General features: G+C 41.3%; 1 protein-coding gene across 2 annotated transcripts in view; it reads left to right on the top strand.

Moving 5' to 3' along the window:
• Positions 1 to 18763, top strand: part of GLDC (glycine decarboxylase) — a 78453-nt gene that overhangs the window by 9997 nt on the left and 49693 nt on the right. For both annotated transcript variants that reach the window (XM_036331117.1, XM_036331116.1), the window contains exons 3-7: positions 6283 to 6418; positions 15028 to 15192; positions 16385 to 16462; positions 17785 to 17932; positions 18252 to 18448. In XM_036331117.1, coding sequence (XP_036187010.1) covers positions 6283 to 6418; positions 15028 to 15192; positions 16385 to 16462; positions 17785 to 17932; positions 18252 to 18448 — 724 coding nt within the window. The remainder of the gene's footprint in view (positions 1 to 6282; positions 6419 to 15027; positions 15193 to 16384; positions 16463 to 17784; positions 17933 to 18251; positions 18449 to 18763) is intronic.

Here is an 18763-nt window from a genome sequence, read left to right as displayed (position 1 = left end):
TCCTACAGCTGGTTCAAATATATAGATTCGGTGTGTCTTTTGAGAGAGCAGGAATAGCTGCAGGGACTGTGCACTTCTTTGGAGAGGAGGGACCAAGGAGTCATCAGAAACAGTTTGGCAATTCTTCAGCTCCTTTTACCATGAGGTACCTGGCCAAGGAGTCTAATTCCTGTGGATCATTTGGGGCTGGGAGAGGTGGGGTATTAATTGGCTGAGCAAGAAGATGGGGAAGAGCCTGACAGGATTAGGGCAAAAATAATCATAATGTGTTTAGGGAAATGGGTTAAGGGTGGGGAACAGTGTGTAGACATGTGTGTTTAGGTATAGCAGGTATCTTGACCCAGCCTGCCTGTCCATTCTGATGATATTTTTCTAGTTCTTGTCAAAATTCACTTATATGGGAAATTAGAACCTAGCCCCATGAGTGTATTGAGTATTTAACAGTTAAGTCGGCTTATTCCTGTTAGAAAGTATTCATGTGGTAGAGCAGTTGGTACAAGGTTCTCCTTGATATTTTAGGTGAAAGTGATGAAGGAGTCACGATTGAATAGGCTCTTATGTGGAATTATATAAGGAGGAAGCATTTCTTCTGAATTCTAAGAAGTAGGGATAGTGTGAGACCCACCTTTGGATTTTTCTGGAGTGGTGCCGAGGGCAATGCACTCTGTTCTTGGTACATTAGGGCGAGGGCATTATGCAATGTTCCGAGGGATCAGAAGCAGGCGTTTTATTTTTCCACCAGAAAAGCACTTACTGCTGAGATTCCTGATGGGTAGCTTGAGGGTTTTCATGGCGTGGAGTGCACGATAATATTCAGCATCTGGTCTGGCTGCCCTGCCAGGCTTGCCAGGCAGGCATCTGGGGAATGACAGTATCTTTTTTTTTTTTTTTTTAAATATATTTTATTGATTTTTTACAGAGAGGAAGGGAGAAAGATAGAGAGTCAGAAACATCGATGAGAGAGAAACATCGATCAGCCGCCTCCTGCGCATCCCCCACTGGGGATGTGCCTGCAACCCAGGTACATGCCCCTGACCGGAATCGAACCTGGGACCTTTCAGTCCGCAGGCCGATGCTCTATCCACTGAGCCAAACCGGTTTCGGCGACAGTATCTTTATACATTTAAAAATTTTTATTTTTAAATTGCAGCGTACATTCAGTTTTATTTTGCTTTTGTTTCAGATGTACATAGTGGTTATGCAATCATACACTTTACAGAGTGCCCGTCCATATTTCCAGTACCCACCTGGCACCATACATAGTTCTAACAATATCATTTGTTATATTCGTTATGCTGTATATTATATTCCCCTGATTATTTTGTAACTACCAATGTGTATTTCTTAACCCCTTCACCTTTTTTACCTAGTCCCTCAACCCCCCTCCCCTCTGGGAACCATCAATTTTATCTCTGTATTTGAGTTTGTATTTTTAAAAAATATTTGTGCTTATTTCAGAGAGGAAAGGAGAGGGAAAGAAATAGAAACATTAATGATGAGAGAGACCTCCTGCATGCCCCACACTGGGGATTGAGCCCACAACCCAGGCATCTGCCCTGACTGGGAATTGAACTGTGACCTCCTGGTTCATAGGTTGAGGTCGATGCTCAACCACTGAGCCACACCAACCCCGCTGTATTTATGATTTTTTTTTAAAGGATACTCCCTTTCTCATTCTGTTTCACCCCCTCCCCCACCTCAGTTTCACTGACATCCACAAGGAAGAGAGAGTTACAGGAATTGGGCCTGTTTACAGGAAGAAGCTGTTAAGGGGGAAGGAAAAGTGTGAGGAATGTGCTATGGGGTTTGCTCTGGGGGAAATATGAAGTCTTTCCTTTCTCCTCTTTGTCCACACAAATTTTCTTGGGCTGCCTGGGCTTGAGATGACACAATTGCCTTTTTATAATGCTTCTCTTACTATGTAGGGGAAAAGGTTACCACTTTGGATCCAGATCCCACACTTTTTTCTCTAGAAAAGAATTGTTCTCCAAGGGAGAAAGGAATCTACATGTACTGTGAAGTGCAGTGGAGGGTATTGCCTGGCTAAGACTGGGGCTTCTATTTAGACGAATTATACCCATAAACTTGCTCTGAGAGACGGGTCCTGCTGTGTTCCATTTCAGATTGGTTCAGCAGGTAGATCTCTGATGTGGACTTTTCCCTCTTCTTCCTTTCTCCATGTCTGTTGGCATCATTTAACATAGGAATTCAAACTCTGGGCTCCTAAATACACCGGGTTTGCTCTTCTGCCCAATGAGCCAAAAGAGAGTTTTCATTAGTGGACATGAGAAACGGCCTCCAGTGATCAAACAATGCAGATACTACGCTGTGTGTTTGGGAAATGTTTTCCTGATGTGTGATAGGTAAAGCCCGAGGTCTTGATTTTATCACTGTAAGAAGCAGCTTAACTCTCTGCTAGAACGTTTGGTCATGAGCAATGGATGAGTGGATGGGAAGGGCTTCTCACACCATTCTCACTTTCAGAAGCGTGACCAAGTACCTACCCTACGCTCAGGAGTGTCCATTAGCTTGGTGTACAGAGGACTGCTCATTCCATTAACTCACTTTGTTCCCAGCAGAAGGTAAAATTGGTTGTAAAGACCAAGCTAAGCCAAATAAAGCCATATTATCAGCATGTGGGGGGAAAAAAAAAAGACCAGGCTTAATTGGGGCCAGTAGGGAATATTCAGAATAGCCCCAAGCTAGGGGAAGGCAGAGCTCTCTAGTATTGGGGAGGTTGGTCCGGTAGGAACTAGAGTATATGTGTTACAGGATTAGGGACTTTTGTGTCTCAAGTTGGACCATATAGTATTTGTGCTTCTGGGTCTTAGCTGTAATCAACTGTTTTACTCTTCATCTATGCTAATTAGCTTTTAAATTCGTTCAAGAGTTTCATTCCTGTGTAAGGCATAGTGGCAGCTTTAAGGGATGCTGGTATGCATCTGAGCTGATGGGGAAGGTGCCAGTGGGCTCCTGGCTGGTCTGGTTGGAGGTCTTCTCTTCCTGACTGTTGAAGGTATATGGCAGGACAGGACCAGGGCCTGGGTGGCAGGAGGCTGCTGAAGGAAAGAGGAAGGAACTGGGCTGTAGCAGAGGCTCTCACTGGGGTTCTGCCTGGACAGCCCCACTGGGAGAGATGAGAGAATGCATTTTCTTGCAAAAGGAAACATCAGATTCCTCCTTCATTCTAGTTGAGAGTTTACTAGTGTCCAGATGCATATCAGCATTCCCCTCACAGAAGCCGCTGATGTTTTATGCACTTGAATGAAATACTTGAAAATTTTAAAAGGCCAATTGGCATAAATGAAGAACAAAATAATGATAGATAATACATGGAAACCTAAAAATGATCAATACAGACACAAATATTTCCAGCTGAGAGAGTTCCAGGGGGAAGATCTTAGGCGCAGAGGGGCTGTACTGAGTCCAGGGCAGCCAACTCCTGGTGCCTCTGGGGATTCATTTATTTTACTCAGTTTCCATTAACTCACTTGCTACAATCCAACCTTTTAAGGAGTTAAAAAAAACTTTAAAAAATTTTAATTTTATTAAAATATAGTTGATGTACAATATTACATGAGTTTCAGGTGTATGACATATTCAACATTTATGTACCTTATAAAGTGATCACAATAAGTCTAGTAACTACCTGTCACCTTGCAAGGTTATTATGATGTTATTATTTTTTAACTCCTCACCAAAGGATATGCTTGGGGGGCGGGGAGGGGAGAGAGAGAGAGAGAGAGATGAGAGAGAAACATCGATTGGTTGCCTTCTGTATATTCCCTGACTGGGATCGAACCCACAATCCAGGTATGTGCCCTGACCAGGGATGCACAGGACAACCCTCAACTAACTGAGCCACTCCAGCCGGCCTATTACGATATTGGTGACTATTTTCTCTGTGCTGTACATTACATGCCTGTGGCTTATTTATTTTATAACAAAAACAAAAAACTTTTAATCACTCAAGAGGTATAACAGGAAAAGTCAAGCTTGAGAAGCAAGGCTTGCTGATCCGATAGCGTTCTGCCATCACATGGTGTTCTCCTTGTATGTGTGCTCTGCGTCCAAATTCCCCATTTCTGGTAAGGACACTGGTCATTGAATTAGGACCGACTCTAACACAGCACAATTTCATCTCAACTGGATTATATCAGTGCAACCCTATTTCCAAATGAGATCCCATTCACAGGTTCCTGTGGTTAGGGCTTCGACGTACCATTTTGGGGGACACAGTTCAACCACAACACTCCCTTGCCCATCTCCCTCCTGGACTAGTGTGCTGGTATCTTACCATTTCTCCCTGTTTCTAGGGCCTCCCCTCTGACCTGTCTATACTACCAATAGAATTATCTTTCTGTAATGTAGGGGGAAATCATATCATTCTATACTCTGTGGCTCCCAAAGGTTAAACTTGTGATTTGACAAGCCCTTTATAGACTGTTCTCATTTGAGAGCTGGCCCTTTTGTCTTCATGGCATACTATGAAACAGGAATATCTTGCACAGGATCTTAATTGAAGCTGGCCTTGCTGAGTCATGCGCCTGCCAGGAATTGCTCATTAATCTCCCCTCCTACTGGGCTTCTCACTCACTCAGCCCTGAGAAGTCCTTGGGAAGCGGTTGGATTTCTTGCAGAATTGTTCCTAAGGATGCTGTGCTTGCATATCTCATCAGATCCTGTTTTATTATGCTTTCACTTTTGTTTCCTAAACTTTCAGTGGAGGAAGGCAAGATTGCCCATCATATGGTAGTTGGGTTATATTTACTCATGAAACTGATACTTACAAAACTGTCCTCTCTTTCCTTAACCCAGTCTGTCAAAATGGCACATATGTTGTGAACTTATTTCCCGTGAAAGCATGTGGAGTGGGAGGGGTGGGATGGAGGGTGAAAGTGTTTTCATGGAGGATAAAGAAGGATTAATGAGAATAATATTCATATAGAGTTCAGCAGGATAGAATCAATGTGAAGCATCTTCTTAGCCAGTTGGCCATCTTAGAGATTACTGTACCTAGACTTTTTTTCTGATACTGTAACAATAAAATCAATCAATTCCACCATTTAATTTACTGAATCCCTAAGAAGATCTTAAAGGAGCCAGACATTTGCCTAAGTAGTTAAATCTCAGTTAAATTGCAGTAGTGTGGTCTCCCTAGGTGCAGAGAGGCAGAGAAAGAGCCATGTAAGGTCACTTGTATCTAGAAAGCATCTTTCAGTATAAGGGCTACCTTTATCAGTCCGAACTTGGCCCAGTGGGAAACATGTGGAAGCTGGAATTAGACTGATTGGGTTGTTATCCTTTCATTTAAAGCAGCGTAGACCTAGCTGGTTTGGCTCAGTGGCTAGAGCACCAGCCTTCAGACTGAAGGGTTCCGGGTTTCATTGTGGTCAAGGGCATGTATCTCAATTCCCGGCACATCAGTGGCTCTCTCTCTCTCTTGTCTCTCCCCCTCCCTTCCACTCTCTCTAAAAATCAAGGGAAAAACATCCTTGGGTGAGAATTAACAACAACAACAACAACAACAAAAGTAGTGTAGCCATAGGTGATTGATCCTCTTCAAGCCTTAGTTTCCTAGCTGCATGAAAAACATTTGTTACAATACCTGGCAAAAGGTAAGTACTAAAAATGTCAGATGTCAAAATATTATTATTTTGTTGTCATTATATGAATGACCCCAAAGCAGGTTTCACCTGCATCCAAGAACTTTATGAAATTCTACCTAATTACCTAAGCAACCTAGTGGGAATGCTGGTTAAAACTACACATGGGTCTTTTATTATAACTAATATTTTACATGGTGGGGTGAAGGGCTCTTTATAAGTAACTCTTTCAGTGACACAAAGGTAAAGGTGTTCGAGGTAGAGCAATTTTAGAGAAAAATGTAGGCCACGTGTTAAGACTTATATCAACTATTGTTATAAGTCAATTTAAAAGGGAAAACAATATTTTACTAAGAGAAAGTAGAATTTTTATTGAAAGGGGACAGAAGAAACCTAGAATGAGACAAGTGTTAAAACTGGGCAATTCTGACAAAACCAAAAGTTCCCTGCCCCCAAATTCTGAGGAACCTTGAGGAGTAATTGAGTGCTGTTTGGGGTTTTTCAGATTTCTGCATGTAGTGCTTAGTGTTTGGGGTGGGAGAGACAGTTCTTATATTTTTCATACAGCTGTTCTCTTTATATAACTATCCAAACAAAAAGAGGGTTTAAAACTATAACAAGAGCTCTCTTTTGAGACACTTTCTCTCTGTAACATTTTTCTCTTTCTTCCAATCAGGCGAAAATGAAATCCTTGCAACTCTGCGTGCAATTTCCAGCCGAAACCAGGTCTGGAGGTCGTATATTGGCATGGGCTACTATAACTGCTCAGTGCCACAGACTATTTTGCGGAACTTACTGGAGAACTCAGGATGGTAATGTGTTACTTGATGAAAAACAGAAGTATTGTGATTTTATCTGTATGGTTCTCCCCACTTTCCCACACCCCCTACCCCTGGGGGCCTCAGAACTTATCCACTGACCCCTGCACTCGAGCTGTCTCTAACCTCCAGGAACTTACCTGGCTTCCTCTGGCTCGGGAAATTTCCTTACTCAAATTGGTGGAGGAACTAGAAGCCTCTTCCTGCTTTTATTCCCATAAAACATCCTAGAGCTCTAAATTGTGAATGCTGGTAATCTCTTTCTTTCTCTGACCTAATGCCTATTCTGTCTTTGTAAGGACATCTGAGCAAGATGTCACACCTGCAGGAGGCAGATTCAGGGCTTTACTCTTTGGAAACACTGGGGTTTTGGGTTATAGACAGTCTTAGAGGTTGGAATCAGTGAGCCAGAATCTTGGTCCATTGTCTTTCGTCAGGATTTTAGGAGGCTCCACTGTCTCTCCCTGACTCCTATTCTAGATTCACAACCAAGTGAAAAAAAAAAAAAAGGCAATGTCAGGTAAAGGGAGATCAAAATATTAGCTTTATTACTTAGTACTCTGTAGAGAAAGAGAACATGTGAGGCCTGTGAACAGGCTCCAGTGGAAACCATAAAAGAAGGAGCTGAGCTGTGCATGCTCAGCTGCTCGTTCTGTTCTCCCCTCACTCATTCCTAGTCCTCAGGGTGTGTGCCTGCGTGCGTGCGTGCGTGCGTGCGTGCGTGTGTGTGTGTGTGTGTGTGTGTGAGTGATGTCTGTCTGTCTTTGTTCTTGCATTTTCTCGCGGCTACTGCTTGCACAATACTAAAAGTGTCTCCTCCACACCTAAGGTAAACCTCCCATGTCCACTTCCATAGTATTTTGTTATTTTCCATTGTTGCTTGTTATGTGATGTAAAGAATGAAACAGGTTCCCTTTCCAATACTAAGTAAGAAAACACCTTTGATATTTATTTATTTATTTATTTATTTATTTATTTATTTATTTTATTATTAGTTAAGGTATTACAAATGTGTCCTCATCCCCCCCATTAACCCCAACCTCCCCCCCCCCGCCCCCCGCCCCGCACACTCATGCTCCCATCCCCCTGTTGACCTTGGATATTTTTGACAGGTAGAGACCATGGCTCCAAAAGTGCCTGGGAGCAGATTTGGGCCCCTCTTCCTCTGCCCATTGGGAAATACTGCCAGACTGTGGAGGGGGAAAGGTGGGGACTCCCGGGCCTTTCTTTCCCTTGTTTTTGGATCAGTGTCATTGCATATACCAGTATCTTTGAATTGAAACTTTATTTCCACCGATGACTTAGTCTCCAAAGGCCTGGGTGCAGTTATTCCTAGCATAGAAACAAACCAAGCCCTGGCCAGGTATTCAGTTGGTTAGTTAGAGCGTTGTCCTGATGCGCCAAGGTTGGGGGTTCAGTCCCTGGTCAGGGCACATGCAAGAATCAACCAATGAATGCAAAAATAAGTGGAACAACAAATCGACATTTCTCTCTCTCTCCATTCAATAAACAAAGTTTATTTTATTTTATTTATTTATTTTTAAAATATGTTATTGATTTTAGAGAGAGAGGAAAAGAAAGAGAGATAGAAACATCGATGAGAGAGAAACATCAATCGGCTGCCTCCTGCACACCCCCCACTGGAGATCAAGCCTGAAACCTAGGCATGTGCCCTGACTGGGAATTGAACCGGCAACCTCTTGGTGCATGGGTTGACTTTTAACCATTGAGCAACACTGGCCAGGCTAAACAAAGTTTACTTTTTTTAAAAAAAAGAAAGTGTGGGGAGGCAATTATAATTTCTGATTTTATTTTTAGTTAGTATATGAGGTAATTTTAATACCCAGTAGGACCGTTATTATGTGAGGATAGAATAAGTGATGGCCTCTGCAATTGAAAGGCATTCATAGTAAGATGCAGAGATTGGTGTTTTTTTTAAATTATTGATTGATTTTGAGATAGAGAGGGGATGAGAGAGAGAGAGAGACAGAGAGAGGCATTGATTTGTTGTTCCACTATTTATATATTCATTGGTTAATTCTTGTATGTGTCCTGTCTGGGGATCAAACCCACAACCTTGGTGTCTGGAGATGATGCTCTCATCAACTGAGCTACCCGGCCAGGGCTCAGAGATTGTCTTTTAGGTTAGCATATATTAAAAACGAATCAACTTTAGTAAAGGGAAGGTAGGCTTCCCTATGGGAAATCATGAAATTTATCTCCATATGAGTTATTGAAATATCAGGTGCACACTCTCCAGCAATAAACCTTAAATGTTTGCTGAACACTTTGCAACTTTTAAAAATATATTTAATAAAATTTTGTCAGAATTAAATTGAATTGTGAGTGAGCAGTATTCTCATTTCTGTGTAATGAGAGAGGGTGTCTGGCCATCAGTACAGCCAGCCCTCATCTGCTGCCTCAAATCCAGACTTGTAGTTTTGAGGACCAAGCCATTTATTTAGCTCATGGCATAGGTGGGCAGCATAGCACCTTTGCATCTTTTGTCTGCTTTTGCAAAAATGCACAGGTAGTCCTGGTTGGTGAGAGTGCTTTGTCCTGGATGCAGTTACTTGTATCCCATCATTAAAGGAGCCAGATCTGTTGGCATAATCACTCCTGCCTTGCCATCCCCATCCAGAGCTCTTAGTTACAACACACTCCATTTCTTTATTAATAACAAGACAGGAAAGAAATGACAAAACTCTAGTCTTTCAGCTTTTGTTGTGTGTGTGAAAGTATTTTCATTGCAGAGGGCATCTTTCCACTGTGGTACTGGTGAAAGTTTGAATGGTAAACTCCAAGTTTGATTTCAAAAGCAAGTGGCCAGTCTTTCTTCCCCTTTACAAATAAGTACACAGACGGGCTGTAGCATTCGGTTGTCTGAACACTGGCCAGCGGCCTTCGCTCTTGGTGGCCATACAGAGCATTCACCATATTGGTTCCTGGCTGTGAGCTGATGTGTTAATTTACTTTAGGAGCCGCCAGCAGTGTGAGAGGGAGGCAGTGTTCTTTGCTTTTCAGTCCTGTTTTTTGGGTGCATTTTAAATAGTGTTCCTTTCTGTTCTCCGAAAGCAGATCTGAGCCAGAGGGTGCTGCTCACCTCGCCAGCACTGATAGGGAGAGCTGTGCACATGAGGGTGGTGGACTTCACCATCCCTCTGAATGGTTTCCATAGAGATGGAACCAACAAATTCCGGTGACGTGAGGTGAAAGTAAATGGAGAGCATAGCCTTGAAAGAACACAAACATTTGGGCTCTTGCAAGAAAATTTACATCAGGTCTAGAATTTACTTTATGGGATCCACTATTCCAAATTTTTGACTGCTGATAATATCAGTAGCTAATATAAAAACAAGTCTACATTTTCTTTGTGGTTATTTCTGTTTTGTGTAACTTTGGCACCAGGATTAAAATGAGAGAATCTCATGAATGTTTATTCTACTGCAAACCGCCCCCTCCCCATCTCCCTCTTTCTCAATTCCAAAAGAAAGCCACAGCCAAAATCATAGAGAATACTGATTATTTTGGAATAGTATTAATGCATGTTGAATACATCAGGAATCCTATTTAAATAGGAAAAAAAATTCCTTCTTGAATATGTAAGTACTTTTTTTTTTACATTAAAATACATCTAGAAACACAAACCAATTGAGTTAAACTGTCAGTTGGGACACAGACATTGTGGATCACAGACACATTTTCTTTTTTTTAAATATATTTTATTGATGTTTTTACAGAGAAGAAGGGAGAAGGAGAGGGATAGAGAGTTAGAAACATCGATGAGAGAGAAACATCGATCAGCTGCCTCCTGCACACTCCCTCCTGGGGATGTGCCCGCAACCAAGGTACATGCCCTTGACCGGAATCGAACCTGGGACCCTTGAGTCCGCAGGCCGACGCTCTATCCACTGAGCCAAACTGGTTAGGGCGACACATTTTCTTAATCACCATGTTTTGCCTAACGGTTGAGGCAACTAAACCTGTGTATGCAAGATGGCAGGCCCTGCGCAGCAGTTTTATCCTCACATGAGGGTTTATTTGTTATCTCCTAGCTTGATATAAGAGTCCTTTAACAGATGATTGTGAAAGGCTTTCATGCCTGTTTTATTTTAGTAGTGTAAAAACCTGTAGATTATAGAAGAAGTTTATAAGTATAAGAAGGGGGTCCATATATTTGTCATCTTTGCAAGAAAACAATTTTAAAGCTCTCTAATGAGCATCAGCCTAAGCTTGAACTTCTATAAAGGTTGAGCAGAGGAGAAATGCTGAGCAAAGCATGGGGGGTGGGGGGAGGGGTGGGGGAGGAGGAATAGTAAACCCCAAAGGCTGTGATGGAAGGAGTAACAGTCTCAGGCATGGAGGACTATGCTTGAAAGCTTTGGGGTTTCCTCCTGCAGGTAATGGGGAGCTGTCCCATTTGGGCAGGAGAGTCAAATACATACACTTGAGCCACAAATCTTCAATGATTTCCTATTTAAGTACTGTGCTGGCTGTATGGCAACAAAGGAGAAAGCGGTGGATATAAGATTTCAGAAGGAAGACTAATGGCAATTGGTTATTATTTGGGACTGAAAAAGATCTAGAGTTTCTTTAAGAATTGGCAGGAGAGTGCTACCTTTCAAGGAATAGAATATCCAAGAAGAGTAACTCATTTATTTGGGGATCTAGTTGGATGAAGAACAGGGAATGTAAAGTTGACATGGGATATAATGAATGTCCAGGAAAAAAATAGATCCCAAGTTGAACTATCTAGTAATAGTATTTGAATAGAACTATGAGTGAATTTTTTTTGGAAAAGTCTATGTTGACTTTTTAAATTTATTTAAGGGCCAAAATAGAGGGGGAAAATAACTCTTTAAAATTTATTTTTTTTATTTGAGATAGAGATGGAGAGAGAAACATTGTTTTGTTGTTCCACTTATTTATACATTCATTGGTTGATTCTTGTATGTGCCCTGACTGGGGATCTAACCCACAATCTTGGTGTCTTGGGATGACCCTCTCACCAACTGAGCTACCCAGCCAGGGCCAAAAACATCTAAAAAAGAATACAATTTTGTTGATTCCAGAGAGGAAGGGAAAGGGAGAGAGAGACAGAAACCTCAGTGATGAGAGAGAATCATTGATCGGCTGCCTCCTGCACGCCCCACACTGGGGATGAAGCCGGCAACCGGGCATGTGCCTGACCAGGAATCAAACTGTGACCTCCTCGATCATAGGTCAACACTCAACCACTGAGCCACGCCAGCCAGGCCCAAAACAACTTTTTAAAACAACCAACATTTGGGCAGAATTTTGCCATTTTCAAATGCACCATAGAGTACATTAATCTTATTTGAGTACTAAGAAAATACAATATTAGTGATGTTAACTCTATTGATCACCAGGAGAATTTAGTAGTGTTTTAGTTACTTGTCCCAGTTCATACGTAGCAAGTTAAAGAATTAAAGTTGAAACCCAGGGCTTCTTAGGGTTGTGAACATGCAGGGAAACCTGGGAAGCACTCCACTAGTTAAGGCAGTACCATTGGGTATGATCTTTCTAAGGAGAACATGGCAGTATGTACTGACAGCCTTAAAGTTAATGATCTCATGATTCAAAATTACACTTCTAGAAATTCATCCTAAGAAAATAAGACAAAGATGAGGTGTTATGCTATTTCTATTATTTAAATCAAAAGTAATCACCCCAATTAATTTAATGAATAAATATTTTTCAAAAAGTAGTATTCAACTTTTAGGGACCTTGTTAAATAAGTTATGATAAAAATGATTTAATTCCACATAATGAAAATTATGTTGTTGAACAATATTTAATCTTATCAGAAACTGCCCATGGCCCATGGAATAACATTAATGGGGGGAAGGAGGGCAGAAACAAGATACTAAACTTTTCATAGAGTGTAATCTTACTTTAAATATAAATGTGACTATGATGTGGAAAAGACACTGAAATCAATTAATCTGATTGTGTAATCACTTCACAAAATATACATATATCAAATCTTCACACTTTATATATATATATATATATATATAATTTTATTTATTAATTATTCCTCAGTAAAGCTGAAGGAAAACTGTATAAAGAAAAGTCACAGACCAAGAAGAAAAGAGACCACTTGTCCAGTGTGGCTCAGTGATTGAGCACCAACCCATGAACCAGGAGGAAGGTAGAGGGAGAAAGAGAGAGAAAAACATCGATGTGAGAGAGAAACATTGGTTGATTGCCTCCTGTATGTGCCCCAACCAGGGATCGAACTCACAACCTATGTATGTACCCTGACTGGGAATCGAACCCTCCAACTAACTGAGTCACACCAGCAACGGCTGCTTATTTTTCAATATTATACTCAGTGCTGTGATGAATTCTTTGGAGCGTGTCTGTCTGTCTGTCTGTCTCTCTCCCTCTCCCTATTGTATAGTCTATATTTATCTTTATGGATATAATGAATCTTTCCCATTTATTAGATGGACTAGCTGGTACGTGCACATGTGTGTATGTGTGCACGTGTGTGCAAGTTTGTGCATCTATTTGTCAATCAGTGATTCTGAGTAAAATGAAAGTTTAATGCTAGCCAGGCAATCTAAACGTATGTCTTCCTGGTGGCTGGCCCTGCTGTGTGTGAGTATTATCTGATCTGAGGTCACAATTGCCCCTTGTCTGTGCCTTTTGTGTGACTCCATTTCTGCTCAGATTCCCTTTCTACTTTGTCTGCATCATGTATGGCGTGCCTTATTCATTCCAGTTCACCACCCACTTAGAATTTGGCAAATGGACTTATACTTCCTAAGCCAGGCTGTTCAAGGAGTTAACTGAAGCAGAAATTTACTCTGCTGTGCGCGCGCACACACACACCCCGATAAAAGTTGCAGGAAAATAATTTCAGTTGACATTGTACTGCTTGGTATGGCAAGCTTCCCTACCCCACTCCCCATCAAAGGTAAGAAGACATTGATTTCAAAGCTTTCAAAAAAGAAGACTAAAAGATGGGTGGAAATATCTTGAACATGATGATTAGAACAGGGAGAAAGGAGAAGGGCTTGAAAAAATCAAATAAAAACAAAACGAAACACCTAACATTTTTGCCTTATACTCTTCTGGCTTGGAAAGACAAAAACAATACAGATATGAAGCAATGTCAGTCACATGCAAGAGCCAGGGTCCCAGTCTAACCCACTTAGGTGGAATGGATTCTTGGTGAAGAAATAGCAGCTCTGTCATAAGTTCTCAGTCACCCTCTATTCTATCACCTTTCCTCTTAAAAAAAAAAATTTTTTTTAAATATATAAATAATATATTGATTTCAGAGAGGAAGGGAGAGGGGGAGAGAGATAGAAATATTAATAATGAGAGAGAATCACTGATTGGCTGCCTCCTGCACGCTCCCTACTGGGGATCAAGCCCATAACCTGGGCATGTGCCCTTACTGGAAATTGAACCGGGGACCTCTTGGTCCATGGGACGATGCTCAATCCATTGAGCCACCACAGCTGGGCATTACTTTATTTTCTTTAAAATACTCATCACTCTGAAATAATTTATTTCATTTATTGTCTCCTTTTCCCCATTACTGTTATCCATTGTGCTTATTAGATGTCACCAGAAGCTATCATATTTCTCTTTATAAGCATGAGATAAATATTTGTAGGGTAAGTGAATGAATGAAGGAATGAAAAAAAAAAGATAAAGGTACTGAATGGGTTACCTTACACACTTAAAGATACATATTTGTTTAATAACTGGAGGAGATTAACCAAAGATTAATTCATAAGATTAGAATTCATATTTATGCTGCCTTCTAACCATTTTTATCCTTGCTATTGATAGTTATGGAGTTAACGTCCATAGACTCTTAATAATTGGATAGTGAAAATTTTAAAATGAGCCTCTATTAATTTCTTAGGAGCATATAGAACTTCTGGATAGTGTAAAACAAATATTCTCTGCTCAATAAACAAGTTTGAGTATTAGGTATAAAATTCTTGAATATATTCCTATTGTGAACTGTAAATGGGGTGAGCTTTTTAGATAGAAGAAAGATAATAGGAAGTGAAATTTCTGTTTATAATATCATAGGTAGACTCAAGTGGATTGTAAGAGCCAGCTTACAATAAAACGCATACCAAAGACCATTAAACTAGAACTGTAGCCCTGGCTGGGTAAATCAGTTGCTTAGGGCATCATCTGCCGTGCCAAGGTTGTGGGGTTGATCCCTGGTCAGGGCACATACAAGAAATAACCAATGAATGCATAAATAAGTGTAACAACAAATTGATGTTTCTCTCTCTCTCCCCCTCTAAAATCAATAAATAAAATTTATAGAGAAAATAATAAAATGGAAACATAAAATTTTAAAAATCACTTAGAGGAATAGAAAAATAAGTACTGATTATCTCCAAACAAAGAATAATATTATTATAATTTAATTCTGAGCTTCCTTATAGAGGCGAAAAGGGAAGCTTACTGATGCATTATATACAATTCTCAAGAGTGGTAAACTTAATTTTCAGATCGTGATTTCTAAAATGAAGACATTTGGTAACCTTTTCTGAGCAGTGGAGCCACAGTATGGACATGTCCTTTATTTCCCCTCACAGGATCACCCAGTATACTCCGTACCAGCCAGAGGTGTCCCAGGGGAGACTGGAGAGTTTACTGAATTACCAGACCATGGTGTGTGACATCACAGGCATGGACATGGCCAACGCATCCCTGCTGGATGAGGCGACCGCAGCTGCAGAGGCGATGCAGCTGTGCCACAGGTAAGAGGCCCAGGGTGAGACTGTCAGGGTAAGGGGCATCTTCCAGACTCTCTCCTCTTTGTCAAAAGCTCTGATTATTTCCTGAGGATGTGTGCCTAGAGGTGGAATGTCTGGGTCATGGTGTATAGTTAGTTCATTGCTCTCCAGTTCCTCACCTTTTTTCTTTCTTTGCCTTGTGAGCACATTTGCTCTAGCTACCTGGAGAGTTCTCATGTAGATGGTTGTCTGGTTGGGAAATCTGCCCACACTCATGGTGTATTTGTCTGAGGTTTTGTGCTTCTGGTCCTGAATGCCCATGTAAGTCTCTTGGCTTCCACAAATTAGAAAGGTGGTGAGCCCCAAACTCACTCAACCCAAACTCGCTCAACACAGGTATGGAGACCTCTAAATTGCAGCTAGAAGCCCTTCCGCTTTCCAGGTTGCCTTGGGGGCTCTTCCTCCTGTGATGGATAAACAGCTACAAAGGAATGCTGCCCACTCACCCCTCTGGTTATTCTTCCTAGCTTTTCATTTATGGTCATCATTTCTCTTCCTCATCCATGTGTTCTCCCATCTACCACCACCGATTTTGCTAAATAGGATAGGAATTGGATTTCAGTGGAAATCTATTCAGTAAAGCTCATTGGTCATTATTGCCCCAGTGTTTTTGATACTGTCGACATAAGAAATGTCTAACCCTGTGAAGAATTTTCATAAGAGTGTATTTGAGTCCAAATGATGCCAGGAAGCAAGATCTCTCAAATGCTCGGGAGAATAACAGGTTTGCAGCTCCTTTTATGCATTTGAAATTAAGGAGGGAATGTAAGGAAGATTACATGGAGATGGGAGAGAGCGAGATGGGGATGGGCTTACAGGATAGTTAAGATTATGTGCTTTTTTCACATTAGGGCTTATTTCAAAGGTGTTTTAATCTAGAGACACAGAAACAGTGGACAGGGCTTGCTTAAGGCAAAGGTAAACCTTTTTTCTAAAGAAATTATATGCCTGGAGTATAACTACCCACTGTGGCCTTCCCAGTTGGGAATTAATGATCAGATCACCCTGTGAGATTACTTTCCATAGCAGTCCTTTTTTTGGGGGGTCCACAATGCTATGCTCGGAATTCCCCTAAGTACCATGTTTGCTTTGCATTCTTAGAAGTACTCTGATTTCTTTAATGTCCATGCTTGAATGTGATTTTCCTTTTCAACAGACACACCAAGAGGAGGAAGTTTTTTGTTGACCCTCGTTGCCACCCACAGACAATAGCTGTCATCCAGACGCGAGCCAAGTAATTGCTTTTAATCACATTTTGAACTAGGGACACCATCATGCTCATCTTGACTGGGTCTCTTCCTTACTTCCAAGCTGATTGGAGGTGAACCTGGTTTAAATTGGGGTTGTTGAGTTTTACTTTCCCTCCCACTCTCTTCTCAGGATCTTGCTGGTAAGTAAACGGTGTCAGAATTGAGGAGAAAATGCACAGTGCTTTTAATTGCCTTTGCTTTCTATTATCATGTGGGTTTGTTGTTTGTTTGTTTTTGTAAAAAGAAAATTTTAAAAATTTCAACAATGTTGCAGAAACTTTGAAAAACAGAGGGGGGGAATGGAATTCTCACACAACTGTTAAGATTTTGTGTGTGTTCATAGTTGTGGTCTGTTGTAAGTGTGGAATGATGTAGAAGAAAGCGTATTGTATTGACTAGTAGGTGTTGCAATGAGATCACATAAATATCCCACAACCACCACTTGTTGGTGTATTTATTATCTTTCTCCTTATAAAAGCTGGGTAATCTTCCTGCTACCCATGCCACCATCCCTTCCGAAGGGGTTTTTCACAGATGTTGGAATTAGATGGTTTTAGGAACCTAAAGGAAGGTCTGTCTCCTTCTTGTCTTACTGATGATTTTCTATTCACCTAAGACAGTGGTTCTCAACCTGTGGGTCGCGACCCCTTTGGGGGTCAAACGACCCTTTCACAGAGGTCGCCTAAGACCATCGGAAAAACACATATATAATTACATATTGTTTTTGTGATTAATCACTATGCTTTAATTATGTTCAATTTGTAACAATGAAAATACATCCTGCATATCAGATATTTACATTACGATTCATAACAGTAGCAAAATTACAGTTATGAAATAGCAACGAAAATAATTTTATGGTTGGGGGTCACCACAACATGAGGAACTGTATTAAAGGGTCGCGGCATTAGGAAGGTTAAGAACCGCTGACCTAAGACTTATCCAAAGTGAAAGTGGCAATGGCGCTGCTGTTACAGATATTGGTTCTTTAGCCCTACGAGGCAATGTTTCTGGTCTTATCTCAGGAGCTGGTTCTGGCAGGAAAGGGGAGTAGTGCCTGTGGATGAGAAAAACAGAAGCTGAGCTGTTGGATGCAATTGAGTTGGTTTGAAACACTGTTACCACTGAAGGTCTGGGTATGAGGGGTGTGTGTGTGTGTGTGTGTGTGTGTGTGTTGGGATGTGGTGGTGGGTGGGCATTGAGAAAGGACACAGATTATGAATGCTATATTATGGAAAAGAAACTGTAGGCTATTCGGTTTTTCCTTACAAACCAAAAACATGTTCTTTGTCTTCTCTCTTTCCAGATATGCTGGAGTCCTCATTGAGTTGAAGTTATTCCACGAAATGGACTTCAGTGGGAAAGATGTCAGTGGAGTGCTGTTCCAGTACCCAGACACTGAGGGGAAGGTGGAAGACTTTACTGAACTCGTGGAGAGAGCCCATCAGACTGGGGTAAGCAAACCTCTCCTTGTGGGGTCCATGGAGGTGTGTCTCAACTTTGAATGATTGGTTCTGGTGTGCCTTAATTTACATACTTTTATCACTTGGAATGGTAAAGCTGTCTTTCCTTCTTTCTGTCTTCAAGTTTGTTTTGTTTATTGATCCCTGGCACATAAAAAGCACTCAGTGAATATTTTAAGTGGCTGAATAAGTGAAGTACATGTAATAGGAACCAACTCTGCCAGTCTGCTTATGGTGGAGGTGATTGGCTGCTCTATCACTACACTCAGGGAAGGTAACAACCTTGTCGACGTTCTCGTTTCCTTTCTAGAGCTTGGCTTGCTGTGCTACTGACCTTTTAGCTCTGTGTATCTTGAGGCCTCCTGGAGAATTTGGGGTAGACATCGCCCTTGGCAGCTCACAGAGATTTGGGGTGCCACTCGGCTATGGTGGACCGCATGCAGCCTTTTTTGCCGTCAGAGAAAGCTTGGTGAGGATGATGCCTGGAAGAATGGTGGGAGTTACAAGGTAAAGCAACTCATGTTTCTCCTTTTTTATCGTGGCCATGATTTTCCCTGTTCCTCTCTTTTTAAAAATAATATAATTTTTTATTGATTTCAGAGAGAGGAAGGGAGAGGGAGAGACAGATAGAAACATCAATGATGAGGGAGAATCATTGATTGGCTGCCTCCTGCATACCCCACTCTGGGGATCGAGCCCAAAACCTGGGCATGAGCCCTGATTGGGAATCGAACTGTGACCTCCTGGTTCATAGGTTGATGCTAAACTGCTGAGCCACACTGGCCGGGCCCCTGTTCCTTCTCTTGATCACAAAAGTTGTTG

This window comes from Myotis myotis, unplaced genomic scaffold (genome assembly GCF_014108235.1).
Source record: "Myotis myotis isolate mMyoMyo1 unplaced genomic scaffold, mMyoMyo1.p scaffold_m19_p_12, whole genome shotgun sequence".
Classification (NCBI taxonomy): Eukaryota; Metazoa; Chordata; class Mammalia; order Chiroptera; family Vespertilionidae; genus Myotis; species Myotis myotis.
Note: the sequence above shows the minus strand (reverse complement) of the source record. Positions and strands in the feature narration are given on the sequence as shown.